This window comes from Podarcis tiliguerta, assembly GCF_965153285.1.
Source record: "Podarcis tiliguerta genome assembly, chromosome: 1".
NCBI classification, from domain to species: Eukaryota; Metazoa; Chordata; class Lepidosauria; order Squamata; family Lacertidae; genus Podarcis; species Podarcis tiliguerta.
In genome coordinates, this window is record NC_139534.1 from 61859432 (window position 1) to 61885479 (window position 26048).

The window sequence follows — 26048 nt, forward strand, 5'->3', positions numbered from 1 at the left end:
AAACAGACAAGTCTCACTTTGCTACAGCAGCCTCTCTTAGTTTTGAACTGGTTCTGTAACAGGGGAAATGTAATGCTGGCCTATTTTATACGTTGAGCATTGTTGAGACAGTGTTTGTGAAGCACATGGAATGCTTAGGAGGAGGAGACCTCTATAAATGCATCAATATTTTAGTAGTGACAGGAGTAACATTTCCAGTTCTGGTCCTTCCTGGAAGAACTGACAAAAGTAGGCTCCATTTCACATCTTGAAGTCAATACAAATGGACTTTTACAGTGGGTATGCATGAGCTGAACAATTTTTGGGAATGGCTTGATTCATAAACAGATCACAACTCACCACTTCTTAGAAAAGTTGGTTGAAGTAGGACATGCAGCATCACAATTTGAAGATAAACCATTTGTAAGAATAGTTTAGCAAATACAAATCCACAGAAAAGATCAACCATGCTCCATAATCTTTTGTATGAGACGAATATATGGCCACTGTACTCCCATCTATAGAAATAATTATGATTTGAAAGCCATTGCAGAAATCAGTTACAAACAGCACGATCTTAACTCTGACCCAAAGTGGCAATTTTCTGATCTACGAAAGGATGAAGAAAATAGGGGGGGGCATGTGTGATCCACAAAGGGGAAAGGGGGATTTCTAAAATTTTGTGGGTTAGATCTTTTTTATGTACACTGAGGAAAAGGTTATGGGAAGATGAGAAAATATAGGTCCAAGTGCAGGAGCCGAAAAGAAGTGCAACAAAGAAAACCCCATCAAAATATTTCCTTGTTGGGATAACAAATCACACATTTGAAATGGTGCCTGGTCAATGTCTTAATATTTCTCTCACTCTTGGTTTATTTTAAAAGGAATACTGCATCTTTAAGGATCCTGCCCCTCTAGATGCACACAGTTGTCTTGGTAGCTGAGGCCACTGTTTCTTTCCCTCCCTCTCTCCCTCCATTTTTCTCTCTCTCTCAATCTCTCTCTCTCTCTCTTTTCTAGTCTTTCTAGTCTTTCTCTCTTTCTGTGTCTCTCATCTGTTGCCCTGTCCCTCAGTGCTTCTTCTACATCTGGGTTGCTGCAGCTCCGTAGTTCACATGCTTCAGTACTGTAGGAAATGCACATGTCTGCGCTGCTGGGTTTATTGTGTTCTGGGATTATTATTTTTGTTTAAATAACCTCATCTCCCTACTTTCTTTCCCCATTGTCAATGTGATGTCCATACTCATCGTTAAAATCCTAAGTGCCTTTCCCTTTCTGGGAAAACTAAAGATTAATAGCATTTATGTGTCCACATTGATATAAAAACACACACACAAATTCTGTTTACTTTCTCAGCATTTGTGTATGTGTTATGTGCAGTCACTTGCACATTGATTTACATGCACATCCAGATAACCAGATAATGTACTTGGGAACATCAATTGTAAAAATATCTACACTGCTAAATCTGGCAAGAAAATGTGGCCTTTTATATATGAAAATGTGGGTTTATAAGTTTAATATATTCCTTCTCTACATCAGTAATATTCACCAGAACTTCACAAAGATGGAATATATACAAGGACTATAAGGGATACACAAAGAATAACGTGTATGGGTGTAAATAAGTTAGAAATATGTGTCTGGTGGACCTTCTAGTAACACCTCAAATCTGATTGAAAGGACATCTATCCAAATGGCAATATCATTTATGAAATGGAGGAGAGTTGAGTGTTTTATTTATTTTACATTTTTGGCAAAAAATTAGGACATCAAAATACAACAAATTGCAATGAATGCATTGTTAATAAGACAATCATTTAAACAGCAAGTCTGAACAGGATAACGCTCTCAAGCATCCAAATACGCCTGAGTAGACAACTGAGATTGAGCTTATTCTATCTCTCTTGTGGGGGACAGAGGGTTAGTGCTATAACTGAAGAGGCCTGTTTCCAAATGGTTTCCAGCTGTCAATCCACTACAGTGAACAGGGCCTGGTTATTGTAAAGGATGATTTTGCTTATAACATGGGAGGTGGTCATCTAGGTATACTGGTCCCAAGTTGTTTAGGGCTTTACATGTTAATAATAAAACTTTGAATTCGGCTCGATAGTAGATAGCCACCTGGTGCAAATCTTCAAGCACTGGTGTACATACCTAGACACTCAGTACTCCAGCCACAAAATTCTGCACAAGCTGCAGCTTCCAAACCAAGTTTAAGAGCAGCACCCCAAACAGTATGTTACACCATGGACCACTATCGCTGCCAAGGAATGGGCATATCTGTCACACCAACCAAAGTTGGTAGTGAACACTATGTGCTGCAGTAGTCACTTTGGTCTCTATTGACAAAGATTGATCTAGGATACTATGTACCTACTCCGGTGGAGGAAATGCAAACACATCCAGAACAAGCAGACCTCTAATTTCTTGATCATGAGAAAGACCTATCTACTGTACAGGGTTTCTGTCTTCCCAGGAGTCATTCTCAGTTTATTCCATTACTGTGGCCAGACACTGGTTCAGGAAATTCACATCCTTGCCTGACCCAGATGTTACAGTGAAACAGAGCTCTGCGTCATCTGCATATTGGTGACCATTTGCTTCAAATCTCCTAATGGCTGCTCCCAGTGGCTGCATGTACCGCAGTTGTTAAATAGTATTGGGGACATTGGATGGGATTCATCTAAGGAACTCTGTCGGCGGAAGCTCTGCACAAGGACTTCTGCTTGTGCAGAAGTGATTTCCCCTGCACTCCCCCCCCCCATATTGTTGGGGGGGAGGGAGAACCACCAGAACAGCCCATAGGAATTGGAGAGGGGGGTTATATTATTATTATTATTATTATTATTATTATTATTATTATTATTATTATTATTTTATCCATCAGATTACTTTGGTGGCTTCCAGCACATACAAAAACATAATTAAACATTAAACCAAGGCACAGTCCTCCACTGCTACTCACTGGAACTATTTCCGCAGGTAGTGTCCACCATAATAAAGTGCTTCCTCCTACCAGCCCATGGAGATGATGCAGGAGAATACTGTGATCAACAGTATCAAAAGCTACTGAGAGATCCAACAAGATAAACTGGGTTGTACTCCCTCTGTTTCTTTGCTGGAAGTCATCCATCAGAGTGATCAGGGCCAATTCTGTCTTAAAACCAGGTCTGAATTCAGATTGAAATAGGTGCAGATAATCAGTTTCCTCCAAAAGTGCACCTGTAGGTGAGCAACCACCACCTTCTCAAGCACACCGCCCCCAAAAGGAGCATTAGTAAACAGGTGGTAGTTGGAGTAAACCTCTGGATCCCAGTACGGGTTTTTCATAAATGGTCACACAGTGAAATGCAGTTTCACAAAGTGCTGCATTTACCAATCCCTGGATCCACCTGGTTAACTCTGCATGACTAGCTTTAATCAGGCATGATGAGCAAGGGTCAAGAGAGTAAATAGTAAGCAAATAGGCAAGCATCTTGTCCACATCCCCAGGCCTCAAAAAAACTGAGGCTGATCCCATAAAATAAGACAAGACAGTTCACTTGATGTTTTATCAGACTATTTCAGAAGCAGAAGACGGATCAGCTTGAGGGAGAGCAATTTCACCTTCTGTGTGTCTTCTAAGCTGCTGTTTCTGGCTTATGGCCCAATAGTGCGTGTTAGGATAGGGCAGTAAATTTCCACTGCCAGAACAGAAGAGGCCAGCTGTGGAGATGAGTCTCCTAAAGCAGAAAGAGGAAGTAGTTTGAATATCCTATGGCAATCAACATGTTATCATACAATTAGGTAGAACTGTGGAGTTGGAAGGGACATTATTTAATTGTTGTCTAAGACATAGTATTTCTTTACAGCTTCCATGTTGCACAGTCTCAATGCTGAGCAAACTTGTGAAATATACAGTACTTCAGAAACATGAGGAAAGGCCATTCTTTGGTGTATCTAGTGTTTCGCACTCGAGTCCTTTAAAGTTTCCCATAGGAAATTGGCATGTTGTTTGAGATTGGCTTAACCAACAGGCTCTTTTGTTTCTATGACAGCCTCCTAGAGAAAGTTAGATGACTTGGTTGGTGGGGCAAGTAACCAACCAACAATGCACAGTACCTAGTTTAATAATTTAAGATTAAGATTAAGACTTAAATGAAAGCTTTTTAAAATGATCCCTACAGAAGTTGGGAAGAGGGAGACAAAATTAGGATATGGTGGGAAAATGAATAATAATCATGCAAGTTTACTCCACAATACACCTACAGATTTCTGCTTGCCCATCACAAGTGTGATGTGACTTGAGCAACATTAAAATGAAAACCAGGGTAGAACTGTAACTTAGTTATAATTTGTAGTAGGACAGAGAAACAGTTATCATCTCTTTAATAGCTTGTGCTTAAGGCTGTATTTATTTTATATTGTGCATTTATTTTCCACTGTTTTTAGGCAGAGAACCCCTGGTTTTAATTTTAATTTAATAAAAATAGATTTTTATCTATTTTGGAAAAAGTTGAAGGTCCTTTCAGCCAGAATTAAAGTAGAGTTGCAACTTTGGACACAACCTACTCAGGATTTCTACATGAGTCTCAATCAGATGAATAGCAGCCATGAAAGGCAATACATATATGTTTTTATACATTTCAGCAGAACAGGAGAAACTCCCGGTGAGTTACATCCTTCATCTGTAGCTTTGTTCACCCGAGCCTCATACCCGCTCAGAAATATTGGTCTTAATTATCAGTGCATTTAACACTACATATAAAGTATAGATACACACAGTGGAAAAGGAGATTCCTAGCTGGTCATCACTGGGCAGGAGAATCTTACATGAGCAAAATGGAGGAAGATCCACATCCTTTTCAGTACGGCCCACTGTGCAAAATCTGATTATTTGCCATAAATAAAAACAACTGCAAATCAGATCTGGACTGCTAACTCCACAGACTGGCTTAATGAGGGTGGGCAAGCAATGTTTTATTTTTCACGTTTACACTTGATGTGTCTGCCTCCATAATCCCAGATGCAAACTTCTTCTATGATTATGAGCTATATGGAAATATTTGTTTAGGAAATGAAAACCTCCCCCTTCTCATGCGTAATTCCCCACTGGTGCTTCCATCAGCAGCAGATGCCTGTGGCAATAATTATGACCATGTAGTTCTCCGAACAGTATTTCACTCTGCTTTTCGTACTCTTTTCTCCACCTGCTTCCACGTCCCTTTCTTTCTCTCTCCTTCTCCTCTATTTATTCCCCACTGCCAAGGATGACAAGTGCTGACGCATTGGGGTAAGCTCCAGTTTTGGATTATACCTGTTGTGGGACCTGTTGTTTTCTTCTGGGTAGAGAAGTTTCTTTTAATGATCACAGTATAAATATTATTTATCGTGAAACTGTGTTACAGGGGGGGAAACGTACAGGAGGAAAAATATATATATACAACAATGTTTGTGTGTGTGTGTGTGTGTGTGTGTGTGTGTTAGTGAGGGGGAGAAAACACTTGCTCTGACTTCACATGCATCTTAGAAGCCTAGTACATAGTGAGGGCAAATTTCAATATGACATCTTGGCAACTGTGATCAGAGCTTCTATAATTTATTTATTTTTTTACATTTGTTTTTGAAAAGGTAAATATTAAAACCAGCTTGGGGAAGGGAGCTGAACTGAATCAAGGTCACTGTGGTGGGGAAGAGCAGTTAACCTTTTTTTCCTCCTATCATCTCCCCAGCTAAAATCCTTCCAGCTGCTATTCGTCCAGTGGGGGAACACTTACAAATACTATATTTTCCCCTCAAAGCACATAGAGCATCTTTGGAGGGAGCAACTTAGACCAGGATTATAGTGCAGGAGGGAAAAGTTATCCTCAGCCCCCTCCCCCCCAGCTGCTTTTACATTCTTTAAAAAAAAATGTCTTGCTTGGCCCACTGACAAAACTACCTCATCCTTACACTGAGGGCATAGCCTAAAATGTAACGTATGCCGTGTAGGATGGGGTGGGGGGGTGTATGGGGGTGTGTGTGACTGATGGTATTTGTAATCCAGTAGCATCTGGAGGACCACAGATCCCCCCCAAACCTGTTGTCAAGCCACAAGGTTCTATGGGGTATGAATTTATATTTATATGACTTTTGATGGCTTTGTGCATAATGTCTAATAAAGAAAAGCCCCCTGGCAGTTGAACTGCAAAGCAAGACCTTTATAGCCATGGTCATGGTGCTGGGCCATCCTGCTTTCTGTGCTCTATCAACGGAGACTCAAGGGGAGCCAGCAGAGAGTGGAGCCAACTGCCTCCATCTCTTGCTGCTATGTCCAGTTCTCACACTTACATAACAAGCAGCTGGGCAGAAAAGTCCGCATCAGGATAACCACAATAGCAACAGTTCCTTCTCATCTCCATTAGGCTGTATTGAACTTACACACTGGGTTGTTGTTTTTCCAAGTGCAGCCATCCTTTGTGGTTGGGTAAAAGATACTGCAGCCTCAGGATGGCCTACGTGGTGGTTGTAAGCTGCCCTGTGCACCGTATTGTGAGGAAGGGAAGGATATAAAATTATTTAATCAACAAACTGGCCCCAGTTCTTATGCAGCTCCTTATTGTCTTCATGGTGTGAGATGTGCTTAAATGATGGCTGATACAGGTGAAATGTGGAACTTGATAGTCAGAAGGAGCTGCTGCAGTTTCAGAGCAGGTGTTTGGTCGGCTCAGTTGGCTTCAGGATTCCATGGTGGTGAATTTTCTGTCAGCTATTTAGTCACAGTGACAGCAAAAGCAATATGTCTCTGTGGATGCATTGCTTCCACTATTGTCTAATCATCCTGACCCTGCTTCCAATATCTAAGCACCTTCTGAAGAAAAGAAGGCTTGAATGTTGGCACCCTTCTCTCCTCCTGCTGCAAACTACTAGCATTTTACATTTTTCCACAACTTGGAACATGACTACTGATCCCCTGTGATGAAACTGAGCAGGCAACTTTCAGAATTTTAAAAGAGCCCAGAGGCGCTGTTAAAAATGTACATGAAAGGGCCCCCAGTCTGAATGGTACCTCCTGACTCTGTAGAATTCTCAAACCCTATCCTCATGCTACATCCACAAGCATAATTTACTCATATTCCTGAGTAGAATTTCTGCAATCTGCTGTGGCATGGCCTTTCTACCTCTAACAAATGCAAGAACAACAAAAAGTAGCATAAATTTGTCAGGTGCTATTTTTTCTGGCATGGAGATACAAAATAGGCAATGCTTTTCCTGTTGAATTTCTATTTATTAAGCTGTGTCAAAGGCACAAGAGCCCTGTCTGGGGGCAAAAGGCACCAGACACACCTCTCTTTCTCTCTCATATCTGTCCTTTTTTATTATTATTACTGTTGAATTAGTACTCGTGCTTCTGACATGTTGTGTTGCTTTCCTGGGGAACAGCAGATTATAGAAGCAGAAAGATCCCAACCATCCACTTTCTTAAGCAAAATAAACCCTGAAGGTCATATTTGCCCAGTTTGCTTTTTTTGTTTTATTTTTGTTGGGGGAGGGGACTGACAGGTTTTTGTTTGTTTTGAATCCTGAGAGAAGTGATCACTTTGGGGTAGTTAGATCATTTAAAGCATTTTTTAAAAATCAATCACATCAGAAGAGATTTGGTTGCCCAGTTAACAAACCAAACTGCCTATAATTCATCATAAGGGGAACTGTAAGACACAGGAATGTGGCAGGCTGATGAAGAGGTGTTGACATTTCATGATGCCACCTTAAGGAGCAGACGTGTGGAACTGTTGCGTGTCACATGTCTGTTTACATTTCATGGTCTTTCTACGGCCTTTCCCTTTACAGGTGTGAAAAATGTTTCCAGTTTCTAAAATAGTTTTGCTGTAAAGCAGGATAAGGATCAAACATGTTTCATATATTCTGGTATAATTTCTAACAGACACATATTCAGAATTCTTGTTGTTGCTGCTGTTATTGTTGTTGTTTTTGTTTAGGGCCTGAAATTTAATAAAAGATCATGTAGTCCCTGTCCACAGGTTTCAATCATATAAAAGAAAAAAAGAGATGGGAAGGAAAGAGGAAAGCATTGGCCTATGTATGGGGTCAGGCTGATCTCTTCCCTGCCTGTACAGTCTTCCTGGGAGGCAAGGATTGCCTTGACTGGTGGAAGAGGGCAGAGAGTGGCTCTTTTCGATTCTGCAGCCCCGAGTTTCTGGCAGTTGGAGCAAGTGTTCATTCATGGGAGGGGGGCATGCGAGCTCCTTGCAGCAGCTCCTTCTTTGGCTTTAAGATGGAGCCAGGATTGCCTCATCATTGCCATGATGACCTTCTAGCATTTCTCAGCAATACTGCTCTTACAAACTCATGGTAATAAAATGTTCGCAACACACTGTGTCACTCATTAGGGGTGGAGAGGAGTGTCTAAAATATGTTCAACCCTCAAAAGAAGATACCTGCTCAAAGTATGACCAATTGTGAGAAATTTACCGGACCAGAATAATGAGAGACAAGACTCACCTTAATTCATCCAGAGATTCTGTGAAGATTATATGCAAATGGATGTTTCCTGTTAAATAATTGTCTTTCAAATCCATAGATTAAAAAGCCCTTTCAGCAAAGTAAGATGTCACAATTCCTTATTTTTGTCCTCCCAGTGTGACTACTCGGGTTACTCATGCTGGTGATAATGTCTATGGAGCTTCCCCAAAAGGAGAATCCATATTGCTACCCAGTGCACGATCTCTGTCTTTGCTTGAGTCTGAATTCTCAGTGCTCTGGGTCAGTTTCATGAGAAGGAGCTGACCCCTGGTTTCTTTGCTGATGGCTGATGGGTGAAGAACAGCACCAAAGAACCTTCCTTCAGAAATTTTAAATAATGTGGCTAGGATGCTCTGTTTTCTTAACCTGCAAAGGTGATACTGACAGGAGTGTAAGACCTACAAAACCCCACTTCTTATTTTCATTTCCTTTAAGGCATTGAGCTACAAGGATGCTTCTAGGTTCAGTTTGGAGGTTATTCTTTTTATAAACAAGCTTTGACGTATTTAAGTGTAACATTTTCTTTATAGCTGCAAGCTTTAAAACTAGATTAATAAAACTGTAGTTTATTCACTAAAGGCCTACAGCCAATTTCCTGGCTGATAAATAGCATAGCATATAACTCTCCCCTCACTATGTATCTCTATCCCTCTCTGCCCCATGTGCCTTTGTTTCATTCTTTCTCATGCTGATCCCCACTATCTCCCACATTCGTGGAGTGAGGCATGCAGGCCTCAGGGTCTTCCAACAAGTAAGCAGCCTTGAGAAGAGGGGTTTCAAAGAGAGCGGACATCTACAGCACTCCCTCTGGAATCCAAGGGAGGATCATCCTTGGCCAGCCACTCCCCAGTCTTTTAAAAGTGTCCCCTAAGCTGTGCGTGATCCTTGTTCTCATGATAATTCAGGAAGGCATCCCTGCTGCCATGGCAATGAGGAAAAGACAGCTAGTGGGCTGACATTTGCTGCCTCCCGTCATAGGTGTCAGAGGGCTGAACCATATCTCCCAGATTATCAGCTTTCGGATTTGTTTGTTTTTAAAACCAAATCCTTCTCTAGCTGTTGTAGAACCTGAGACAGGAAGCAAAATGTGTCGGCACCAATTCTGCCCATTTACAAAGCAAGCCAGCTTCTGCTTTATAGGGTTGTTCGTTAACAAATGAAGCCATGGTTCATTTAGGACAGCAGAGCTAGCCAATTAGACAAAAGGAAGGCTAGAATGATACACCCACTAGTTGTAGAAGTAACTTCCTGATTCACTTTTATCTGGACAGTAGTGTGTCTACCCCGCCAAAAGGTAGCATCTTTCTAACTAAGGACTTATTTCATACCCTAAAATGTAACCCACGCATACCCAGGGCTGTACACATTTTTTAATAACCCTGCCAGTACAGATAAATATTAAAACTGTATTGCAGGTGGGGGGAGGGCCTGGCTGAGAGGACATGGCTTAGCTCAGTGTTGTTATAACAATACAACAGGGGGAAAGGGGGCATTGGGGTGACAAATAACAACTGTTCAGTGCAGTTAACTAGTCTCCTGGCATGTTATCTTTTTTTAGGGAGATGCAAGGGAGCTGTGAAATTGACTCTAGCAACAAAAGGCAAGAATGGAGAGTTTCAGCAGTTAATTAAAGGCCAGGGAAAGAACAGGGTTTCAGTCAAGGGTGAGAAGATGTCATCTGGACACCAGGTGTACCTTTTGATGGCTAGCAAATCTGCCCATTGAGATGCAATAGCGGGGTAGATGCTAGGACTGCTCATCTTGGTAGACCCAGTGCCCATGCCTTATGAGAAATGGTAGACCTGCTACTGATGCTAGTTATATATGTATGTATGGGCAACTTGCACACATTTAACTTGCACAATTTCAGCCTTATGTGCTTGCCAGCCAGCAGCTTAAATCATACACATTAAGCACACACAGGGTGGAGAGCTTAAAAGCTCTTTCCGAGCCAGGTTTTCCTGTTGATGTACAGATATATACATCCATTATATATCTCTTGCCTTATAACTTGCATGTCATAGATCTAGTTGTATGAGCGGAATCAAAATGTTCTCTTTGAGAAATCTATACATTCGTTAATTTGTTTTACTGAAAGCAGTCCCCCCACCGTAAGGTTGCAATACAGATTAGGACTAAGTGATATATTGCATATTATCTTGTTGACTGGGTTTGCTTCCATTGTTGTATCATCCTTTTTAAAGACCATGGTTCCAGCAGAGATGAGGAAGGTCAAGCCAAAGATTTCAAGAAATGCCAACATAAGCTGGCAATTTCTTTAACATTTTTCACATATGGGGCTGTCGAACATGCTTTTGATTTGTACTATGGATCAATGGTGCTGATGTGGAAATGAAAGAGGAGGAAACTTTGAATGTGCATTATTTAAAGCCAATGTAGGCTTTTCTCAGACATTAGACATAACTGGAGACGTGAAAATATCTTTGGTAATGTGTGTTAACATTGATAACTGGGATTGACAAGGAGCTCCTTTGCTTCTGTATTCGGCCGTGTGAATTCCATGCTGTTTCTGAGCCACTTATCTATGCATAATCATTTTGATGAATGGTGATAGCAAGGGGCTGAGGCCTTTGGAAGTAGTATTGTGCCTGTAAACATATGGGCCAATGATTTCATATGAAATACATTGCTAGTCAGTGGAAAAAAAAATTTCCTAAATGGAAGGTTAAGAAAGATCCATCTGATTTCAAAATGATGGTGTTCTCAACCAACAGGAGAATAGGTGATTTATATACTTGTTGGTCTGCCATTGTAAAAACAGCTGCAGCAGTGCAGTCTATTTCTTTCCTTGCCAGACATTTCTCTTTTTACCTGATCTTTACAGCAGAGATCAAAGCTCCTTCAGAGTGAGATCATGGGGGATAGGATGGGGATCTTATAAGGGAGGTATTTCCAGATGCACACAGATAAAAAATATTATTATAAAACGTGAGACTGATGAACAAAGGGATGGGCGTCTTCATGTACATCTGCCCTTTGAAAACAAATGTTGGCTATATATGCAGTTTCTTGTTAGAAATGTGAGCCACAACTTAATGCAGAGGTTTAATATGGTGGTGGCTGGCACAGCAGGGTGGTGTGTCTTTTGACAGGGGTTTCTCAGGGCCTTGTCTTCCTGTTGTGTTTACTCAGGTCTCGCTCAATCAGTGGAGCCTCCTCTGGCCTGTCGACCAGCCCACTCAGCAGTCCAAGGGTAAGTGAGATTATTTAGGGTCATGGTTTATAACTACTCTCTCATGTGAGCTCGGTGACATCTAATATCTCTTTCCCCATTTTGAAGGGTGGTTTTGTTAGCTAGGGATGTGGGGCAGCTATAAAGCACAGCTTGCTGTTTGTGAATGTTGGGATAGGGTCCTTCTGCAGGGCTGCCTGTCTTCTCGCATCGTTGCCACCTAAGGTATCATTGTGGCCTAACATGATGCCAACGTATATAACCCTGTTAAGAGAGTTTATCATACGTTGAAGAAAACATCTGCTGCTTATTGCAAGCCCATGGTGAGGCACTGAACCATAACAGCTAGAGCTACTTTGGGACTGAATAGCACAGCTGAAGAAAGCTGGAAAAACAATGAACTCTAGTCTGAACAAGAATCATACAGAGTTGGATTAGGATGTTCCAGTAAGGAAGCTGAAAGTCGCTTGGATTTGAGGGGCAGAAAGAGAATCATTCCGAAGAAGTAAGAAATTGTGCAGTCTTAGAGAGTCTGCTTGAACAGGCCCTTTTTTGTTAGTCCTTTGGCAAGCCAAAGCTTGATTGGTTCTTTTTTAAAAAACAGGCAGTAGCTTGTCTAAATATATGTTTTAACTCAGGGGTGGCTAAAATAATGTTGGCTCAAGGGTAGTGCTGAAAGTCAGGTACTTCTCTAAGGGATGCATGCCAATAATGGGTGTGGCCAATGCATATTTCTACATGCACACACCACAGACAAACATTCCACACAAGCACACTCACCACCATACAAAACACACACAAACAGCATCTATCCTCACTACACCTACAGGCATGCGCACGTTCCCCCACTCTCTGTTACACAAATAGTTACGCACACCTGCACACACACACACACACACACAGACACGATGCAGGCAGGGAACCAGTTCATTTACACTTCTTCAGTTCTTAGTCAATTCAGCTTCTGTTCTTACATACAGTTATATGCAATTATCACAGTTTTATGCAATTTTTACTTCTTATATAAGTTAATTGCCCAAACTGCAGGGCAATACATTGTTACACATTTGTGATTCTTCTAATGAGCTTGCACTCATTCACAAATGAACAGTAAATACAATGTTATTGTTACTTTTTTCCTCTATGAAAGGAATATGTTCTGCATTTTTTTAAAAAATACTTTTATTCTAACAGTATTCTTTTTTGCATTTTGTTCCCTGAGTGTATTGAATTTCTATTTTAAAGTTTTTCTGGGACTGTTCTTGACTCTAACACTTGCTATTTAAGTTTTGTTGTTGTTTTACAAAACAACATAATCCCCTTTTCTGACTTCATTTATGGCTGATTATGAATTGTTTTTTTTTTGGGGGGGGGGTTACTGCATAAAACACAATGATCAGTCACAGAATGGAATTCTGGTACTGTGTCATAAAAACTGAGGAATGTTTTTCTCTTATGTTTTTTAAAAGTATAAGACTGACTGATGACGGGAGGACTTAGATGTAATAGGGGCACTTAGAAAGCAAACCTTCTTTGGTGACCCTTGGGGTATTTTACTTAAACCCTAAAGTGGCCGTAGTTCCATGATCTCTTAAAATTTGAAGCCCAAACTGGCCCATGGTTCCATGAGCTGTTAAGATTTCATATAGTAAAGCCTGCCAGAGAAAACTGGCTCCCTATGGGTGGAAGGCCAGGAAAGGAACAGTGATGAAATGATAGAGGCTTTCCCCTCCTCAGCCTCACTCACACCCTCTCTCCATGTTATTGAAACTTGTGTTGCTTTGGCTGAGGAGAGTCGACGTGTGTGCTTCTATCATTACCTGCTGCACACATGTTATTTTGATCTGCATTTCCTTGCTGGTTTTGATTGTGGTAGACGTTTTGAGCTGGGAGAGAGGGCACACTCAGCCTTACATGCTTACATGTCAGGTTCCCCTGTGGCTTGAATGATGCTTCCTTCCCCTTCTCCACCTCCCTTCAGCCCTGGTCTTCTCTCTCTCTCTCTATCTGTGAGACAGTCAGAACAGCTCAGGGGTACGGCCTTTTCTCTCTCGCTCTCTCTTGCTCTCTCTTGCTGCTTCCCCTTCCTTGCCCACCCTTTTAGTTTCTTATTTTCTTTTCCTTCATGTTAGTTTTTGCTCTGTGGTTTTTTTATTTGCTGACACATGGTTGGTTAATATGATGAAGCTTGTGACAAAACTGTTGTTTTCACTACCGCCACTGCTGCTGTTGTTGACTATGCTGTGTTCCCAGCTAACTGCATGTCTTTTTGTTTTTTGTTTGTGTTTGTTTTTTGTTTCTTTGCAATTCCCTAACCCCCCACCTCCTTCACCCTCACCTCCATAACTCTGATCTCCTTGTGATGTGGCTCACAACCGCAACTCAAATGGGCTTTATTTCTCTATTCACCCACTTTGTGCGTATGTGCGTGTGCGTTTTGCTTTTCTTGAAATGCATGGGTACTTTCTCTGTGTGTATCTTGTAGCCTATCAGAAAATTTTTCATCCCCCCTCAGACTCCTGACCCGCCTTTCACCCCCCGCCCCCAAGTCTCCCTGGACTCCGATGCTTGTAGGAATGCTTCCAGGCCCGGACATGTTCTCCAGCCAAAGCCAGCACTTCAACCCAATCCAAAGACACAGACTTTGCCATCCAAGAGCAGATTGGCTGAAAAACCACTCCAGTCTACCAAATCCAATCCCCTGCCCTCTAGCAATGCTACAGTCCCTCCTTCCCCAAATTCTCCTGCACAGAACACTCAGGGCCGTCCACCTGCTCCTGGGTTTAGCCCGCAGCTGGCTGTTCCTACCGTGCAAACCAACCCTATGTCTCCTGTTAGATTGCTCCCTTCTAGTACTGACCCAAGCACCAAATCTATCCCCATCATACAGGTCACCCCTCACCCCTCTCCAAGGGGCAGTCCCCTCCCTACCCCCAAGGGGACACCTGTCCATACGCCAAAGGAGAGCCCAGCAGGCACACCCAACCCTACGCCACCATCCAGCCCCAGCATTGGAGGAATGCCCTGGAGAACACGGCTCAACTCGATCAAGAACAGCTTCCTGGGATCTCCACGCTTCCATCGCAGGAAATTGCAAGGTACATCTGATCTCAAAATGCGGCAGTGTTAGGTTGGCAGGTAGAAGTACATATCAGTGTAAAGAGTGGTTGGTTAGTAAATAGCAAATACAGAGAGTATAGAAGGAAATTTGAAAGTTGCTGTTTCACTGCTGTTAACCAAACAATGAACATGTTGCAATTCTTCCAGTGTGTGTCAATTACCATATAATAATAATAATAATAATAATAAATTTTATTTATACCCCGCCCTCCCCAGCCAAAGCCGGGCTCAGGGCGGCTAACAACAATAAAAACAATCCGACATTCTAAAAACTTTTCACCATAAAATCATAAAATATGAACTTCATTCCCCCTTTTTTCCCCTGACCCTGAGCTTGGAAAACCAATTTTACATTTTCTCAGCAGGAAAACCTAGTTAGGCTTCTGCAAGTCATAATACTGTTTGTGATGCTTGATGGAAGATGGAGCCCACTGAGAAGCAAGAGCTAAGTGTAATGCAGAGGTTTGTCAGGGCTACAACTCCCATCATATAGTGTTGTCACTAATTATTTACCAAGGTGCACAAGCTGCAAAGCACCGTTGACTTAAGGGAGTACACCTATGGAATTTTATTATATAATTTTTTACAGAAGACCTCTTCTCACATGGGTCATCATTAGGAAATATGTCTTTATTCATATATCTCTCTCCCCCAGTAGACTACCTCAGGCATGTCCAACAGGTAGATCACGATCTACTGGTAGATCACGGGGGTGCCCCAGGTACATCGCCACCCCCCAGGTTGACCCCCCCAAAAAAGCTATGGGTAGATCACTGCCAGTTTTTTTATATATATACTGTGAGTAGATCACAGTCTCTTGGAAGTTGGACATCCCTGGACTACCTGAACAAGGCAAAAGTACCAGATTTTATACTAAGATTACAAGTGTTGTTATACTATCTAATCTCTCCATCCTGTGCCTTCTACTCATGACTTTGGTACTTGCACTGCACTTCTACAGTTGTTTCTGACTTGAGGCACACACTGGCCTGTCACTAAACCATGGTTTGCCTAGCCAAAGTGTGGCTTTTTGAATATCTGGGTCCATCTTAGCAGACTAACCATGGTTTGTTTCCTGACAAACAAGTGTGTGAAACCATGGTTTGTTTTGGCTTTCAAATTGTGGCTTGTTTTAACTATTGTGTCCAAACTCAGTAGATTTGCTTCAAAATGATGTGTGTGGCCAGACACTCACTAAGATACAGAAGCATGAGGCAAGAGCAGTTGGAAAACAAACCATGCTTTGGAGAAGCAAACCATGGCTTGCTTACTAATCTAAGTTTACTGGTAATTTGCTGAAGAAACCATGGTTAAAACAAACAATGACTTAGAAGTATGTGCAAATAGAGCTGCTGTGTGCAATACTTGCAGATTCAATTATATTCCTCAGATTTCAGCTTCTCCAAATCAGAGGTGGCCCGCATGTGGAAGCAGGGTGAAAATATCTACCTCCAGTTAAATTGTTCCTGAACATGTTTTTATTTCTTTAATTGATACCTTAAGATTTATTTGAGACACAGCTTTTAGAAAGCTAGGAAAACCCATAGAAAACAATGGGTTCCATCTATAGTTATTTCATGACATGATTCCCACCCCCTTCATAGACCCAGATCTTCAAGAAACACCTATCATATTGCATTTCTATATGTATTCAAGATTAAGGCAGCCACTACATGTTTTCTGAGAAAGTTGAGCACTTTTAATTTATTGACGTGATGGCTAGGGTTTGGGAAGGATTCAAAACAGGAGATAATCTTAAAGTTCACTCTTCATGAAGACAGACCTACAGATACAGACAAGTGAACAAAGATGCTATATGGTCCACAGAGATAAAATGGTTTTTTAAAGAATTGACACCCTTCATGGAAGAACTGATGTATGCAGAATATAGCTCCAGGCTGACTTTATTTATACCCTATTACATGATTAGTGGGTTTTTGCACAATTGTTGCTACAACTTTTCCCTGTGCAGTATTTATCAATTGACCTCATTGGTATCTGTTCTAAGGAGATAGTCCTCCCTCCCAGTATTCATTACAGGGAACTGCTTAATAGGCCAGCATTATATAGAAGTGTGTATACAAAGCATGCTCACTGGAAGGACAGATCGTGAAGCTGAGGCTCCAATACTTTGGCCACCTCATGAGAAGAGAAGACTCACTGGAAAAGACCCTGATGTTGGGAAAGATGGAGGGCACAAGGAGAAGAGGACGACAGAGGACGAGATGGTTAGACAGTGTTCTCGAAGCTACAAACATGAATCTGACCAAACTGCGGGTGGCAGTGGAAGACAGAAGTGCCTGGCGTGCTCTGGTCCATGGGGTCACGAAGAGTCGGACACGACTGAACGACTAAACAACAACAACATACAAAGCATGATTAACTGAAGCTCTTGCATGTTGCTTATGACACAGCATTAAATGAAAAACCTCATCTCTGAAAAACTTAGAGCGGCTCTTTTTGCTGAATCATTGAGGCCCATAGTCTTTTCAGTATTTTGTATTTGTAGTATTAATGATATGGCAAAATAACATTAACCCAGCTCCATGAACCACACAAAGTACTTTACAAAGTTCCCTTCTTCAGCTTCCTTTCATGTCGGAGCGAGTAATGAAGACACAAATGATCAGAGTTCTGAGCAAGGTGCTGTCTTCACTGATGTGCATTGTTGTTGTTTTTTGGATGGAGAGGAACTCCATGAGGACTCATGTTAATAAAGGTTACATAAGGCGCAATTACTGCTTTATATGTTTATGAGCAAATACATTCCTGTCTGTTACTGGAAATCTCTTTTCTTTCCTAATTCAAGGTTGGATAAAATATGCAAATAGGAAATTTCCACAGCTCAGCATTCCAGCTCATTTGTATCTTTGCTGAAATGTCTGCTGTAGTATATGGCAGATTTCTTATTCTCTGTTTCAAGGGGAAAGGGTAATAATATTCCATCTACAGACTTTGCACATAATCAAAGCGTTGTAGGGCTAAGTGTGCAGCATACCAGTTTTTAGTTTTCTGTGCATTATAGAACTATTTCAATGCTACTAGTAAAAATCAGCCACAGACATCTTGGCAGATACAATTATGCTGCAAATTACTTTCACAACAGTCATCAATTCTAAGTTGAATAGATACAGTTTAAGAGCCCAGGCCAAACTATGAAATCTCAGTATGTAAGTGTTCAAGTTACATGTGGATATAGGAGCAGTGTGGGTCAATTATTTGATATTAAAACAATAAGTTATTTGATATTTAAACAATGAAGTGCTTGAAATATATTCTGTGTGAACTTTGATTCCATGTTTATTGACTTTGAATTGGGAATCAGCATTTCCTTTTTCTCCTCCTCTTATGCTTTGTCTCTGTCTGTGTATGTATATATAGTACCGACGCCAGAAGAGATGTCGAATTTAACTCCAGAATCTTCCCCAGAGTAAGTAGCTCACTACAGTACTATTAGTATCAGCACCGATTTGTTTCCTGTGTACTTGACAATAGATCAGAGTGGGACAGAATGTTCTTTATCTAGCACTCCTAACAAGTGAATTCATACCACTCTGGTTGCAGCAGGTCACAAACAAGGTGTCAGGGCAGTTAATATACACCCTCAAGGGTAGTGCTAGGTTAAGGGATACATTTAGGACAAGGGTAGCTAGCGCATAGGACTCATACAACTCCCCAAGAGGAGTTTTTGGACACCCAAAATTTGTCATTTAAAAAAATAAAATAAACAGTGGGTTTTTTTGGTTTTTAATTACTGTTCTTGTGAATCTCCTGCTGTTATGCTATGGAGCTGAATATTGTTGTGGCTTTCAATTCCCACCCCCACCCCACCCCACTCAAAAAGAGAAAAGTCTCATTAATTCTTTTAAAGTTGCTGACTGCTCTTTCCACTCTGATTCTCTCATGGCAAAAGACCTTTGTGACCTCACTCAAAGATTCCCCACAATTTGACTCTATAAAAAATCAATTGGCCATTTTTACACTTGGACACGTTATCCCCCAGGTGTTGACCATTGGTCAGTGCAGCCCACAGCCTGATAATGGTTAGCTACTCCTGATTTAGGAAACTGCAGGTGCTCAAGAAAACAAATGGCTTGTTTGTCTGATAAGGATTTTTAAGAAAACAAAACCCAGTGCATAATTTTTTTCAGTCCTTCAGTGCATTCCTCTCCACCCTCACTTCATAGGAAAAGTCTTAAAAAGGAAAACCAACATCCAATTCTTCATGTATTTAACATACTCCTTTCCATAGGCTTTAGTGAATAGCTTTTTCAAGCAATCTTACATACACTGGACCCTGTGTCTCTCTTTGGGGTCAATAGAGCAAACAGCCCGGAAAACTTAAGCAGTGTCTTGACTTCATATATTGTTCAAAGTCACAGTGAACTGCTGACCTTTCTGACTTTCTTTGGAGCCTAGTAGGAAGTAACTCATGCAGTAGAAGGTGGAAGCTGGTGTAGGGATGGAAGTTTCTATAACAGTTCAGAAAGGGCTACACAGGAAATACAGTAGCCATTCAGAAATAATGTGTTTTCTCAATTGCATTAGACCCAAATTAATTTTAACAAAAATGTCATTGAAGAATTACATATGACTAAATGCCTTTTGGGGTACTTTGCCTGTGAACATTTCTCCAGAGATTCCTTTCTAGGCACTCTTAAGTGCAAAATAATCCTCCATAATTTGCACAGCATTTTCTGCTACGTTCCAGATTGCTGCTTTCTTGGCTGCTGAAATGATCTTATATTGGTTAAGGCACAGAGTGCCTTAATCATGAGCTCTAGATTAAATAATCATGAGCTCTAGATTAAATTTTGAACCGAGAAGATCTCTTAACTGGAGATGGTGATATGGCCCTTGCCGTTTTGAGTAGTGCAACCCTGATGCAACAGCAGTCAGGGCAGTAAAGAGTGGTGGAAGGGACTTAATGGGATCCTTTTCTTTCTTTTCCACCATATTCTCTCTTCCTTCTCTCTCCCCTTCTTTTTGTGTGAGATCCTTTGTGAATGTGCTGCCTTTCTCTGTGCCTCACTCTCTCTTTAAGAACTGCTGGGTAGAAGTAAAGGCATTCTTAGTAGGCAGTTTGGATGCAACTCAAAGCCTAAGGCCTTTCCCCCCTTTCCAATATAATTGCTGAATTAATGAGTTCAATTGGATGGCACCCTGCAGTAAACATAATAAAAGTTGTAAAAAATAATGAACTGCGTTTTTATTTTAATCGTCCGTGCCTTTATGCTCTGTGGCCACTCTGTATTGTTTTTGCTCTGAGAGCAAGATGTCTCCGCTGCAGAAGAGCCCTTAGTGGCCCCATGATTGAAATGTTGCATAAATGTGCTTCCTTACTCTGTTGCTGCATCTTTTAATGAATCTAATTCGTTTAACAGTTCTGAGGACTGGATATTATACCTTGACATGTCTAGGTAATGTGTATCATTTTATTTGTGGGAAAGCCTAGATAAGCTCATAGAAATGGATAAGCCCATATCCCCTTCTGGTGTAAAGCAGCATGACTCCATATGCTTTTTAACATTCTGTTTAGCAGTACATGTATTTAAGAAGAAAAAATTGATAATAATCCAAATTGTGCATAATATTTTAACCTTTACAAACATTAAACAGGCACCTCCATCCAAAACATTTTCATGTGCGTGTTTTTTAAAGTCAGCTTCCAGTTGCCTTGTTTGGGCAATTATATTTCAATTTCATTGTTCTGCATGGGACAATGACAATAAAGATATCATATATAATGGTGTGGAGCAGGGGAGCAGAGCCATACCTACTGGCCCTGGCCCTAGCATCACAACTCAGTCAGGACCTCCCTCCTGCTGTCCGCCTGCATGTTGGTGAGCATGTTTAAAGTTTGCTCGTTGCACATATGCCCCCTCCATGAGCTAGAACCAAAAATTGGGGGCGGGGAGCCTATGAGCATCCCCTCTGCAGGCATTATTCCCACCGCATGGACAACAGGGAATGGGCTGTTGAGGATACGATGGGGGGGCAGTTCTGCACAGCAGTCCTCTCCCACTCCGCACAACTGTCGCCATGTGGATTGAATGCCCAGATATGGCTAATCAGCTTTATCCTTCCCATGAATTATTGAGAAAATAAATTACATGTGAAAATTATCAGAGGAGATGGAACATATCTGTGAAATTATTATTGTTTGGGTGCCGTGATTTCACTGTACTCACCTTCCTTTTGCAGTGGCCAAGGGATATTCTTAGGTGTCCTTTCTTTCATTCCACAAATCATCTCACCAGTGGTGTCTGCACTCCAGCAGCCTTCCCAGGTGTCCATGCTTCAGTTAAAGCTCAGGAAAAGACATTATGAGATAACTCCTCCTGTGAGCCTTTTTCAGATTAGGAAGCAAAGGCAGCTGGGGAGGCTGCAGAGTGCTGCAGAAAGGTTTATACATACCAACCTCCGCTACCTTGCAATAATAAAGTTAGCTCAAAATCTCAATACCCACCAAAATTTGAAAGAAATTATTTTTCTAGTGCCCTGAGAATGAGACAGAAAAATGGAAGCCTCTTTCACAGGGGAAGAAAACTTCAAAGAAACTAGAGAAGCATTTGCCACATTGTACTAGTTCACATGTCTCTAACCATACACATTCTAGAACAATTAAATGTAAAAGGATAACTAGAGTGGGATCCTAGCATAACTTGCTAGTTCAGTCTTTATCCTGAGGATGTATCTGTTAATGCAAAGGAACTTAAGATATAAGAAAAATATGTAAACAAAAGGTCTTTAAAGCACCTTGGTCAACTTCACAGATATACAGTGGTGCCCCGCAAGACGAATGCCTCGCAAGACGGAAAACCCGCTAGACGAAAGGATTTTCCGTTTTTCAATGCGCTTCGCAGGACGAATTTCCCTATGGGCTTGCTTTGCAAGACGAAAATGTCTTGCGAGTTTTGAGATTTTTTTTCGCTCCCCACCCCCTTTTTCTAAGCCACTAAACCGCTAATAGCCTTTTAGCAGCTAATCCGCTAATCCCTTAAGCCTTTAATAGCCGCTAATAGCCGCTAAACTGCTAATAGCGCTAATCTGCTAAGCCGCTAATAGGGTTGCTTCGCAAGACGAAAAAACCGCTAGACGAAGAGACTCGCGGAACGAATTAATTTCGTCTTGTGGGGCACCACTGTGTGTATGTATATATATATATATATATATATACGAAAGCATACGAAAGCATATATATATATATATATATATATATGAAAGCATATATATATATAAACGAAATATATATATATATATATATATATACGAAATATATATATATACGAAAGCATATATATATATATATATATATATATATATATATATAAAATGCTTTTTTTATCTGCGGGTGATAGGGACCATATTCTACTGTGGCAGCACAGACCTGGGGATTGAGTCCAAAAACTACCATAAAAATGATACATTGAACAGGTTTCAAACACATTTTAGGCAAAACTCTGTGATCTTTCTCATTGGTATCTTGCAGTGATTTCTCATACTAATAATGTTGGTACAGATATGCCATTGGTGCAGAGATATATTCTCCACTTACTGCATGTCTGGCTGGAAAGAGAAACTCAAGTTGCAATCCTTTTTAGTTAGGCTGCTTAGTTCCTGTTGAGATCAGTTGGACTGAAACATTCTAAATGCATACAATAGGGGTAGCTAACAGCATGGGGGGCTCCCAGCACGTTTTTTTCTGCCCCTCCAGGGCCCCACTGATTTCAAAAAAGGGGGAAAGTTAAAGTAGACTCATCACCCTATTGGGTAAGCAAATCTTCCCACTCCAGTCATCAGATGGGTCATATGAACGGGGAGGGATAATAATCAACCTTCTCAGCTGATCTGCATGGGCCAGCTGAGGAGGGCATTTTGCCTACCTGTGTTGGTGAGTGAGAATATGGGGTGGCCATACTCACTGCTAGTATACAACATGCAGTCCTTGCAGCGTTGGCCAAGGGTGAATGCAGCCCTTGGGCATCAAAAGGGTTAGCCTTCCCTAGTGTACAGGACTACAGGCACAGGAAGCAATTCATGGGGAGAGCTGCCTTTGAGCCACAAGCCAATAGAAACATAATGGAATTGGTGGTTGCCTAACTTTTATTCTCTTGGTGTTTCTGTTTGCTATCACCTTCTATAAATCTGACATTTTAAAAAAGAAAAAAGCATTGCACCATGTGTGCCAGATGATGGAGCTATGCTGATTTGCAGCAGGGCCTCAATTCAGCAAAGTCCTGAATCATGGGACTTGTTTGAACTGGGCTGTATGTATGTGTCCACTAGTATTTTGACTTAGAATTTAGCCCATAGGGGCTTCAGAAATCCCCTGTAGAAGCTAGAGCCTCTAATACAAATTGAGATGGTGTATAAGCATGTTTTACAATGCAATCCTATACATAGCTACTCGGGAATAAGTCTTGTTGAGTTCAGTGTGGCTTACTCCTAGTTAAGTGGAAATAGAATTGCAGCACTGGTCAACAGAGAGACAATTCTGTTTAAATCCATGGGTTTATTTTAGATGTAGAGAATGATCGTCATTGTTTGTCTACAACATGATGTACAATTGCGTACTTTCTCCAGTACACCTTGTTGCTTTCTACCAATCTCTTGGGGTGGAAAACTTTTCTTAAGATAGATGTAATGTTGATTCTGCAGTGTTTTTCAAGGTCATTTTCCCCCTATGGACTTCCTGCCCTTCAGATATGTTGTGCAAGCTTTTTCTCTGAATCCTAAGGTTGCCCCCAGTGTGTATTCTTCTCTTTACTTCTTTTTTATGTTTCACTCTCCTTCCTTTAGGGTTATTTTCATTATCAAACCCCCCAAACCATCTCCTAAGTCAGTAATGCCACCCTACCTTCCAAAAGAAAAAGGGGGAAAGGCCGTAGAACAGTGCTTCCCAACAAAATTCTGTCTTGGGCTTCTGAACATTTCCAAGGGAAGAGAGTTCTGCAGTTGTGGTTCAGCCACTGAGAATATCTCCCTGTGCTCCCTTACTGTTTGAATCTCACCCATCGATTGTATTGCTAAACAGATTACCTCAGTCAATCTTGGGAGTTGCATAAGGGAGGAGGTGGCCTTTAAGGGCTACTGGGGCAAGGCTTTATATATCAAAATTAGCACCTTGAATTATGTCCCTAAAGCAATAGTGCAGCAACTGGGAGCACTGCTAGTTCTGAATATGACAGCCAGCTTTCAATCTGGAAATTCCAACCCACCTTTAAAGTAAAACCTTGGGCCAGATTCAACTAACCGGTCCTGCTAGCAGATGCCCGCATAAGGACTTCCACTAGAGCAGCAGAGTTTGACCCCCATCCTCCCCCTGCCCCAATTGGGGGGAGGGTGGAGAACCACCAGAACAGCACGGCAGGAGAGGGGACATTCTTACACCAGAACAATCTCTCTAGCACCACGCTGAATTCTTCCCATTACATTCATCTAGGTTTGAGGTGATAACATATGAATTGCAGTTACAAGGTAGCCAATATAGAACCTTCAAATATCACACTACAGGACCTATCATCCCTGTCCATTTTGCTGGAGTTGATGGGGTTGTAGTCCAATATTTGGAATACTATCCCTGACCCAGATCATAGCAGGACCCAGAATGGCATGGTTAAGATAAGGATCCTCCAGATCCCCCAGTTCTCAGGGTTCCCATTTTCCTGTGCTGGGGACTTAAGGTTTCTCTTCGGGTACACTGATTTTCTGGGTCCTAAGATGTGCTTGGGGGGACCGTTGCAGGGTCCTCTGTTGAGAAGTGGGTCTTGTCTGATTCTTGTTCTATGTGCAGATTGGTCTAGAAAGATCCCAACAGCCCCCACAAAATGGAATATGAGTTGCAGTAATGAATCTAGGGAACCCTCGGGATTCAAGCCTGAGTGTGCAGGGTGCTAAACCCAATCAGAATTCAGATTCCCATACATACTGCTTCACTTTATTTAAAAAATCATTACTTTAGCCTTCAGCTGATGTATCTACAATATGTCCAGACAGTGAGTTAGCTGTAAGACTGCAGGTTCTGAGTGGGGTGGTCTTAGACAATAGTATCTACAGACCCACTGGTACAGTCAATAGGAATATGTACCACATAGTTCTGGGATTACTTTGATCACACGAGTATCTAGGAATACACCAAACTAATTGAGCCACTGGTGTATATAAATCTCTCCTTCCTTGCCCCCAACCCTTACTTGTTAAACTAGTACCTGATAAGTCTATGCAATATGGATATCCTGCCAGGTCTGCTGAATTTCCCTCCTTCATTATAAAACATCAGTGCCACTATCTATGCCTCTTTGCCCTGCAGACCCAGCACAGTTACATCAGGAGAACTCGCAAGAATCTATTCTGTCTTGTATCTCATCAGAAGAACTCTGTATTGCAAGCAGTTACAGGCTCCAGGGTATCAGTGGAAGCTTAAGCAGGCCCCTATAACCTTTATTCCTGGTGATCATTCATGAGATACAGTTTTACCAACAGTATGCACCTTTTTATCCCTTCTTCTTTTAAAATGGGTTTTTCTTTTAAATCTCCTACCATTGGATGTGAATTAAAACATTCATTTCAGAACAGCCCCTACTCTTGTGCTTATATGAAGTGTCAGAATGGATACAGTACATCCTTTATCACGGCTCAGAGGCAATTGAAATATGCCAGTTTTTAATTTTACAAAATGGTCTTCGATATTTTTAATGTCAATTTCATAATGTTCATAATGCTTAAGGCCTTATTGGGGAAGCAAGTTTCGCTTCTCTCTAATGCAATGTTTTGCTTGGTTGGCAGCACTTTAAAAAGAAAGCAGTGTACCATTTCATTTAAAAAACTTTTACTTAGTACACTTGTTAGGGAGTAAGGCTCATTGAACACAGTGGCCTGAGTTTACTCCTGAGTAAACATGCTTAGAAAATTGTGCCATGAATCTTGAATAACTGAGGCTGCATGCTCCCACCCGTTTTTTCCTTCCCCTGTGTAGAGTTAATAATTTTTCGGATAGCACTTATTCTCTCTGTTGGAAGCAGCACTGCTTAGATCATGCAGACTAGTGCTGTGCCAAAAACTCTCCTTCAATTTCTCCAAAGTTTTCTTTCCTTGCAAAATATCTTTTCCTTTTTTCCACCTCATTCTCAGGAGACTTGAGAATTTCCTTGAGTTTTAAGCTTGCTTTATTGCAGGGTAGGATTGCATTTTTCCTTTCATTTTCTGTAAACATTTTGCCAGCACACTGCAGCCTCCTCAGTTGCCCTGC

The 26048-nt window shown here is 41.3% G+C and overlaps 1 protein-coding gene across 18 annotated transcripts in view; it reads left to right on the plus strand.

Moving 5' to 3' along the window:
- BRSK2 (BR serine/threonine kinase 2) overlaps positions 1-26048 on the plus strand; it is a 380957-nt gene that overhangs the window by 324685 nt on the left and 30224 nt on the right. For 9 of the 18 annotated variants that reach the window (XM_083424835.1, XM_083424845.1, XM_083424847.1 and 6 more), the window contains exons 14-17: positions 5231-5254; positions 11638-11698; positions 14163-14775; positions 18179-18227. In XM_083424835.1, the coding sequence (XP_083280961.1) occupies positions 5231-5254; positions 11638-11698; positions 14163-14775; positions 18179-18227 (747 nt within the window). The remainder of the gene's footprint in view (positions 1-5230; positions 5255-11637; positions 11699-14162; positions 14776-18178; positions 18228-26048) is intronic. The other 9 variants (XM_083424840.1, XM_083424849.1, XM_083424837.1 and 6 more) reach the window with 3 other exon arrangements.